General features: G+C 45.2%; 1 protein-coding gene across 8 annotated transcripts in view; it reads left to right on the plus strand.

Annotated features, from left to right (window-relative positions):
- The window catches only part of HMBOX1 (homeobox containing 1), a 100077-nt gene extending 93593 nt beyond the window's left edge, over nucleotides 1–6484 (plus strand). For all 8 annotated transcript variants that reach the window (XM_057385052.1, XM_057385056.1, XM_057385057.1 and 5 more), the window contains one exon: nucleotides 76–6484. In XM_057385052.1, coding sequence (XP_057241035.1) covers nucleotides 76–213 — 138 coding nt within the window. In that variant the 3' untranslated portion in view covers nucleotides 214–6484. The remainder of the gene's footprint in view (nucleotides 1–75) is intronic.
- The last annotated feature ends 2888 nt before the right edge of the window (nucleotides 6485–9372 follow it).

Raw genomic sequence — 9372 nt, forward strand, 5'->3', positions numbered from 1 at the left:
GTTTTTTCTCCCCGCTGCAGTTTTGTACCCCTCAGTAACCCTGCCTCTCTCTGCTCCTTCCCCCACGGCTCCCAGGATGACAGCACTAGCCACAGTGACCACCAAGACCCCATTTCCTTAGCCGTGGAGATGGCAGCGGTCAACCACACCATCCTGGCGCTGGCCCGGCAAGGAGCCAACGAGATCAAGACAGAGGCTCTCGACGACGACTGATACCAAGAGAGGGGAGGGTCAAAGCAAGAAGTAACTTAGTTTTAGACGTAGCACCTTAGCAGACTTTCCTCGGTCCTTAATATGTGTTCTTACAGTATAACTTTGCAGTTTCTTGTACGTCAGTTAGCTGTTAGGGTCTTGTTCTGTGAAGATGGCATGGTGCCCTCAGCCTTTGCATATACTCTCTCAGTATTAATTCCCAATAAATAATCAATCAACCAACCAACCTCCCTCTCCCGGCCCCCAGTGGCTAGAAAGATTAAAAAAAAAAAAAAAAAAAAAAAAAAAAAAAAAAAAAAAAAAAAAAAAAAAAAAAAAAAAAAAAAAAAAAAAAAAAAGAGAAATAATCTTGCTGCTCTGTCTTAGCATTCAAAGTGCTTCCAGGTATTTTAGACAGCCCTCAATGACAAGTCTTAGGCTACACTTAAAATCTTGGATAACCTTAGAGATGGTGTCGAAAGCGATAGTCTGTACGCTCCCCCTTCCCCCAGACTGAAAGGATGCAAGCTGAGGTAGTGGCACAGGGTCGATGGACACCACATCGGGAGCATCAGCAGAGAGTAAAAAGAACACTTGGAACCCCCAGTCCAGCGTGGGARCCAACAATTTCCAGCTGCAATAAGCCGTGCCTCACTGGTCATCCGGTGACTCCRTTTACTTCGGGTGCTGTGCTGAGAATGTCCATTGGAAACGCATTCCCGCATTCCGCTCGCTGGTCACCATGGACGTTCTCTGCTCTCACAAAGCTGCGTGGCTTGGTGGAGGAGCGCTGCCTTCTGCCTCTGGGACCGTGCTTGAAGCCCAGCCTGGGATCAAATGAAAGATGAGCTGAATGTTTAAGGGACGAATGTCTGCTTCTCAGAACCACTGCTCGTTCTTGGCACGGCTGGCAGTGCCTGCTCAGAAGAGGTCTTAGACTCTTCTCCATCTGTCATTAACAATTTCACCTTTTCTTCCTCCTCTCTCACCTTTTCTGTCCCCACCCTTCTGCCCTTTCCACTTGGCCACTTTCGAAAGCAATGTTTTCCAGGAAGGTTGTTAAGGTCCTGAAATGGGTGAGTGGATGTTTACACGTCTGTGTAAGTAATGCCTACGTCCTGACTAGCCTGAAGGGTTACCGGAGAATCCATCAGAGYATAAATATTCTCCTAAATAACGAACTTTTTTTGTTTGTTTAAAGGCAGGAGGATCTCTTACCTGAGGAATGGGGTGTGAATGTTTTGTGTTCTCTTTACTCTGTCTTCGTTAAGGTGTGAGAAAGYGATACTGCTACGAGCAATTTAATTAATAATTGGAAGCCATACTGATAATGGATGTGGTAATATTTGTAAAGCAAACCTACTCTAAGTAGCAGGAACTAATGGAATTGTTTTCCTTGATCATATGTAGCACTTTTGTTACTTTTTTCTTAAAGATATTTATATTTGATAAGTCTTTTTTTTATCATTTGAGAATTCCAAATACCAAACDGCAAACTCGCATTACAGAGTCACCCTGCGATCACCTTGTCATCTAGTATCTAAATGATGAACTGTGTGTGCATCTAAGAAAATTACATCTGCTAGCATTGTGTGGAAATGATCTCCTGGCATCCTGATAAAATGATATGTTGCTGCCGGTAAGAGGAAACGTTTTGATGGAAACAGCACGGGAAGTGTTAGAGACGGGCAGGGCTGCCGTACATTAACAAAGAATTCAATTAAAAACCTGTGGAAGGTTTTGCACAGAGATATTTATATGAAAGTTTGCATAGCGTTTCCTCGACATTCCGTTTYGTCTTCCCACTTGGGTTTGTGTGGGAATTGCTTGAAAAGAGGGGAAACAGCTCTGTTTGTAGGATGGTTTTCCCTTTTCTCCCCCCGCTTTCGAGGCGGAGGGAGCCAAGGGAAGTTTTGCTGTTGCTCACCTTGTTCTCATCCCTTCCTCCCTCTTCACTCCCAGAGAGTACCGTGACCCCCCAGTGCAGCCCCTCAGCAGGGTTTTAGCCAGGCTGAGCCCTCCAGATCTGTATCTCCTCTGTCCCTCTGGTGCAAACTGCTCTCCCAAGAGCCGAGGAGATCCCGTGCTCGCAGAGGGCACCGTGGTGCCACCTCTTTGTCCCTCTGAATATCTGTTGGTAGGTCTCAGCCTCAACTTCCACTTAGGGATTTATTGGAAAATTTATGTGCTTTCCTTAGATACAGACCACTGGAGCAGAAGGAAGCCATCATTTTTKCTGTTCTGTTGTATTTCTCGAGTAGGCAAATTCACGAATAGCACCAGGGCAGGCTTGGGAAAGGCAGGGCTTGCACCAAAACCATTGCACCACTGCAGTTATTTCCTTCCTGCCTGTATGAATGTTTTGGAACTGAGGGTGGAGAGGATGAGGAGAGCTTTTATTTCTATTTTTGCACAGCAGAATGATGGAGCAAACTCGAGCCTTAGTGGAATTTTACCTACTTACTCATTCCACAGTCACACGGCGAGCTGACAAGCAACATCCACGATTTATAGTAAGGAGATTTTAATAATCGATGACCTCTTTACGTTGGGCTTGCCACCACCATTTGTTCTGGCTGTTTCATTTTCAAAAGAACAGACTCAAACTGTTGGACAGCTGCAATTTTAAAAGAAATATTGCTTACTGTAGTATCTGTAAAAAAAAAAAAAAAAAGGCGCTGTTTGAGGCTTTGCCTTTTTAAAGCAATAGGGAAGAATAAAAATAGTATGAGAACTTCTGGATCCTGATTAGAGGTTCATGTGCTGCAGGATCAAAGTAACACCACTGAAATTGGGTGTCTGTGCCATCTAATGTAGAATAATCTGCTCTTAATTCTGTTTGTCACTGTCAGGGAGCTCCTGCCATCATGCACCAGTCTCTTCTCTGAAGGTTAAACAGGTAAAAAAACCCCCCAAAAAACCCTTTGTGAGCAACTGGGGATGGGCACATCCCCTGGGCTGTGGCTCCCTGGAAAATACGAGTTTTCTGCTTTCCCACCTCATCATCATACCGGGGAAAACAACAAAAAGCTGAGCAATCAGCCCCTTGGCTCACTGGGGTCACTGTTTGGGGTGTGCCTGTTCCGGCTGCTCTTTGGGCACTGAGAGGGACGAGCGGGACCTCAGCTGTCCCCAGGGTGCTCGTGGCAGGTTGTTCCCTTCGTGTGGAAGTTCAGAGTGAGTGTTTGCAGCCGTTTCATCCCTTTTTGGTGTGAGGTGGATGAGCTGTGATGGGGCGGGCGCGGCTGTGACGGTGCCGAGATGCGCAAACGGGATCGGGAGTGAGCAACAGAATTGCTGGAGGTGCTGTCCTGGAGTTTAGCCTCATTCTGGAGGCTTTTCCATGATGTGGGAGAGTCGATTTTGTCTTTTTGTCCTAATTTCCTAGGCAATGAAGCCTCATTTTTGTCACCCTGCAGCGGAGGGGCAGTTTGGTGCAGCCAGTCCGGGGTCGCTGTGGTTTATTCTCTGTTGGTTCCCTTGAAATGGCTCTGGGGGCAGACCGGAGCTGCCTTTTTGTTCTGTGAACAGGGAAGTCGTGAATTTAGGAATCCTCATCTGTGATTGCTTTTACCTTCGCAGAGTGAGTTCTGGCTGATGTTTTGGCCCTCATAAAGTCCTTTTACTTGAGTTGTTGTCTCTTAYCGTCTTCTTAAAACAACAATTTCTACCTCCACTTCTTTTCTGGATTGTTTTGGTGTTGGGTTTTTTCAGTTCCCCCACTCTTTTTTGTGAAGTATGAGATCCCAAACATTTACAGAAGCCTCAGGAGTTGATCAAAAGCAGCAGATTTGTTTTCTGTTGATCTAAATGCTCTGTGGACACACCCGTGGTCAGAGTGAAATCCTGTGTCAGACGTGAGTCTGCAGCGCACCCTTTAATTAGGGAATCTCATTAAGAGCCTTCAGGAGGTCATGGAAAGGGATTAATCCCCTCTGTCCATCATTTKTGGGACCATTGTTTGGGCAGGACAGGGGAGCTGGGAGGGTTGGAGGACGTGTCATGAGGTGGGAGGGTTCAGGAGCTGGAATTGTCCAGGCTGGCTTTGGGGACATCCCAGATTTGGGGGTTTAGCTGGCTCTGGGGACATCCCAGATTTGGGGGTTTAGCTGTCTTAAGTTCCTTTCAACTTAAAGGTTCTGTGCAGGATCAAGAGTTGGACTTAGATGATCCTTTTGAGTCTGTTCCAACTCAGGGTATTCCATGATTCCTGAGCARATGGAGCCAGGTTCTTCTCAGAGGAGCACAGCAAAAACCAGAGGGGCAGAGGGCTAAAAGTGCAGTAAAGAAAGTCCCAGATGAATATAAACAGAAATATTTTTATGCTCCGTGGTAGAACTGTGGCCCAGAAAGGCAGTGGAATTCCCATCTTTGGGGATACTCAAAACTCAACTGGACTGGGTTGGATCAGAGACCTCCAGAGGTCTCTTCTGACCTGAATTATTCTCTGGTTCTSTGCAGACCTGCTCAGGTTGAGGTGTTCCCTGGTTCTGCTTTGTACATGTTGACCTGTTCGAAGAAATTCTCTGAATTTTTTGAGGATTTTTTTTCAGTTTTGCTGTTCATAAAARTTATCTTTTCTAGCCTTCTAATACAGAGGAGCTTTATTTGCAGGGTCTGGCTCCAGGCTCCAATCAAGCCATAAGTTTAGAGATCTCATTAATTATTTGCTCTGTTTACACAGTTCTTCAGGGATATTTGACTTATTCTGTTTGTTTCATTGCCTAACATCAGAGTGGTAAGTTTTACATGTTTTTGTAACGTTTGTGATTTGTAGATCAGTTTTTGCCTTCGTTTGTGAAGATTTATCTTTGTCTCGCTGCTGGGAGTGCAAGTGAAAAATTCCACAGAGCTGAACCTGTTTCAGGAAAAATGGTGGTTAACTCAAGCCCCACTGGTGACTACTGTGATAATTTTGGGTCAGTAAATCACAAATTGGTGATTATCAGAAGCTGAAGGGGTTTGGCTGGAAAAAAGTCTGATTAAGCTCACTTGGATCCTTCTTTCTTTAAGTCTGTGCTGTTGGCCACTTCTAGGAAAAAAATGTGGTAGTTGTAAGAAGAAATAGGTTTTATTTTTCATATCGATAAATCCACTAAAACTGGTGTAAGAAATTTCCAAACTCCAAGTTTGAAGCTGCCTTAATGCAGGATGTTGGATCACTGTGTGTGATCCTAACTGGAATCCAGAGCTCACACTTTTCTTTGCAAAGCTCTAAATTCAGTGTGAGATTTTTGCCTGTAACCCTGAGCTGTGGGTGTTGAGTTGGTGATGTTTTCCAGCCCTTCCTCTTTATCCCTGGAATTCTGCTCATTTTAATTKATATTTTTAATAACATTCCTGGTGCAGTCCCCACTTCCCAGTGCTCATCAGCTCCTTTCAAACTCATTGTATAATTATCAGCAAATTTTGGGGKTTTTTTCAAAACTTTGCTCTTATTTTATCTGAGTTTTCCCACTCAAGTAGCTCTTGCACTCTTTCACATTATTTAACTTGATGATATTATTTTAATCAAAGTCTTAAGTAGGCAATAATCTTTGGTTTGGTGCAGCTTTTGGCAGGAAWTTTTTGTTGGCAGGGTTGGTCTTAAAGCTGTGTAACATGTCAGTGACTTTAATATGACTTCATTCCATGGATTTTGTGTGTTTGTAGCAGCAGTCAGGGCTTGGATCCTGATCCCAGCCTTTTTAAAGGACTTCTGTGGAGTTTTCACTGTGATTCCTTGAAGGGAAGGTTGATGGCCTGACCAAAAAAATACCTTGCAGTTCCCAAGAAGAATTATAGAGATTTTTCAAGCTAAACCATTCCCCCTTGGGTTGTTGGGCAGCTGGATATTTACTCAGGATATTAGATCAGTTATTGGCCARAAGGGATTTGGCAAACCCTAAAACCTTCATTTCTGTTGTCAAATTTATGGGGTTTAAACTGTCTRACTGAAGATGTCACACATTAATGAAAACCAGAGGCATTCTAGAGGTGGCAGCTACAAATCCAAATTTAAAATACATTGAAATTATCTTTCTCCTGTGTGAGAAATGTGTTACAACTAGAAAAGGGTGGATGGGTGTTTTGAGGACTGTCAKGAAGGTGACAGCGATTTGATGTTGGGTTTTGTCCAACAAATGCAAATCAAATCAAACCCATGGAAGTTTATCTCAGTGGCAGCAGGGAGGCAGAGGGAAAAAAATTTTAAAAGAAAAAGACTCTCTACTGAAGAGTTTGTTGGTATTCTTGGCCTTAGGTTTTGTCAGTTAAAAATAGGAATTGTTTGTTTTTTTGYAGTTTRTRTCAGAGAATCRTGGAATRGGATGAGTGGGAAGGGATTTTAAAKCCCATCCWGTTCCTTCCACTATTCCAGATTACTCCAACCCCATCCAASYTGGCCTTGGACACTTCAGGGAATCCAGGGGCAGCCCCAACTCTGAGCTAGAAAAGGATTTGCCATTTGAAACAGGAAAATACACAAAACCTTTGAAATGCCCCTTTTAACCAGGCTGATCAGCCAGCAGGTTTGCTGGCTGCGCTCTGGAGCTCTTTTCCATTCTTTCAGAAGGTCTGGAGTGCTCCAGCCAACAGCTCCAGCAGGGCTGAACTGAGCCATGGAACTGGAATGGGCTGTGCTGGGYTTTTGATATTTCTGTGTGTGCAGAGCATCTCTGCTCAGCTGCCTTGGCAGGAGCTCCCTGTGCCATTCACTGGATGGCAGCGGGTGTGTCCCGCTGATCAAAACACTCAGCACACTCCTCTCARTGCCAGGGGAATTGGGATGGGCAGGGGACATGCAGGGGACGATGGCAGGCGCAGGGATGGCAGCTCTTTGGAATGGCCGGGTGTCCCTGGCTTGTAATTAGCGGCTTTGCAACCGCGGTGATTGGCGCGGCCGCGATTAAAAGGATTTCTGTCTTTTGTGGGATTGAAAACAGCACATCTCCCGCCCCCTAATTCTGTTTAATACCAGAGTTATTAGTGACACTTGGAACACAGCTCCTCTGGAAAGTTAAATAATGATCCCARTGAATGAAATAATGATCCAAATGAATGGTGACTTCAAACAGCGGGGACTGAACCCAGTTCGGTTTTCTATGCAAAGCTGCTCCTCCCGATTTTCTGTTCCCTGCTCCGTGTGYGTGTCACTCCCGGGGAATTGGGGACACAAAAAGGACATTTGGTTGTGTGACAGTGTGGGGACAGTGCCCAGGGCCTGCTTGAGCTCATTGTGGAGTTGTGGAGATGAGGAGGATGAGCCATGAGCTCCACTGGACTCATCCCAAGTTTTCATCTGTCTGCAGGTGGAGGTTTCCTCAGAGCAGGGAATGTCACTGACTTCACCCCAAATCCCAGTCCCTTGGAGCAGGGAATGTCACTGGCTCCACCCCAAATCCCAGTGTCCCTTGGAGCAGGGAATGACACTGACTGCTGGGTGCCACTCCAAATCCCAGTCCCTTGGAGCAGGGAATGTCACTGGCTCCACCCCAAATCCCAGTCCCTTGGAGTAGGGAATGTCACTGGCTCCACCCCAAATCCCAGTCCCTTGGAGCAGGGAATGTCACTGGCTCCACCCCAAATCCCAGTGTCCCTTGGAGCAGGGAATGACACTGACTGCTGGGTGCCACTCCAAATCCCAGTCCCTTGGAGCAGGGAATGTCACTGTCTCCACCCCAAATCCCAGTGTCCCTTGGAGCAGGGAATGTCACTCGCTCCTGGAGGTGGGAATGTCACTGGCTCTGGGTGCCACCCCAAATCCCATTCCCAGGGTGTCACTTTGGGAGCCTCACCATTACTGGTTGCCCTGTTCTTCTCGAGCTCTCTGCTCTCTCAACACAGTGCAGTGATAGGAGTTAATACCCCTTTTTCCTTAAAAAAAATCTCAGAACATCCTGCAGCTGGAGGGTTGGCTAAACACCATCCTTGCCCTTCACCCACCGTATCTGATGGTGACCCAAAAATATCATCATTTCCCCTGATCTCTTGCTGGATTCTCAAAAACCATCTGCCATAGGGTGTCCTGTGCCTTTTAAATCTGTTTTTGTCAGTCTCTGTTGGCCTCTGAGCATTTCAGAGCCCATGGTCCGTTTTTGCCCCTGAGTTTCTTGACCAAATTTTTCCATAGTGCTGTTCTCCACTTATCAGGCAGGTTTCCACATTTTTTTGGCATGTAAAGATGCTTAGAGGGACTCTGAGTCAAATTTAGCAAAACTAGCAGGTTTCTATCACCACCAAATTGACGGAAGAATTTCAAAACTTCCTTAAGCCCCTATTTAAACCTTCCAGTTCCTTTCCAGCTTCTCTGCACTGAAATCCTCGTGAATCTCAGTTCAGAGCAGACCTGTGGCCGTGGGTATTCAGTTCTCCCAGCACAGTTCCCACCACTGTGCTCACAGGAGCAATGGGAACAATTTCTTTTTTAGAAAACRCATTTTTAGATATTCGCTTGCTGCTGTCACTGGCCTCGATTCAACTTCTCATCCTCTTTCTCCTTAACTAATTAAAGTCTTCCATGTTATGGCAAGATGGCATATGTAACTTAAATAACCCACCTCTTTAATTAAGAGGTTGGATTCAGCCTTCTGAGATATATTTGACATCGTTGGAGATTTAAAAATACATTTYACTTCCACAGTTTACCCGTCAGATYGCTCRAGGAGGGCAAAGAGATAATGAAAGTAAATTATTAATTAATGTTTCTCACCCAGTACGTTCCATTAAGAATATTAAGCATTTATTCCATTCCTCCAAGCACGTTTGACTTTGGATATAATTATTTTTTAAAGTCTGCCTGCTGATGGAGTTGCTGCTATCTCTTTTTTGACAGTAGGGACGGGATGGGAAATATCCTTCAGGAGTTAAGCAGAGCCAAGAATTCCAAATATCAACTCAGTGACCAGGTTTTCCATTCCTTTTATGCCTTGAGCAGATCATTTCTAGCCCAAAATGCCAGAGACATTTACTCCTGACACATTTAAACTGTTCTTACCTGGAAAAGAATTGACAGAGTTATGGAGTGAAAACAACAGCAGGAGCATCTCCACTTCAAGGTGTGGGATGGAACGGGATGAATTTGGGTTTGGGATGGKGAAGGAGTTCAGGATGTTGCTGGGAAGGACCCAGGGGTGTTGAACAGGATTTGGAGTTGTTCCTGGAAAAGGGGAAGATCTTTGGATCTTCAGTGGTGAAAGAATT

The sequence above is a fragment of the Malurus melanocephalus genome, unplaced genomic scaffold (genome assembly GCF_030028575.1).
Source record: "Malurus melanocephalus ecotype Western Australia unplaced genomic scaffold, MMel_1.1 scaffold_772, whole genome shotgun sequence".
In the NCBI taxonomy this organism is placed as follows: Eukaryota; Metazoa; Chordata; class Aves; order Passeriformes; family Maluridae; genus Malurus; species Malurus melanocephalus.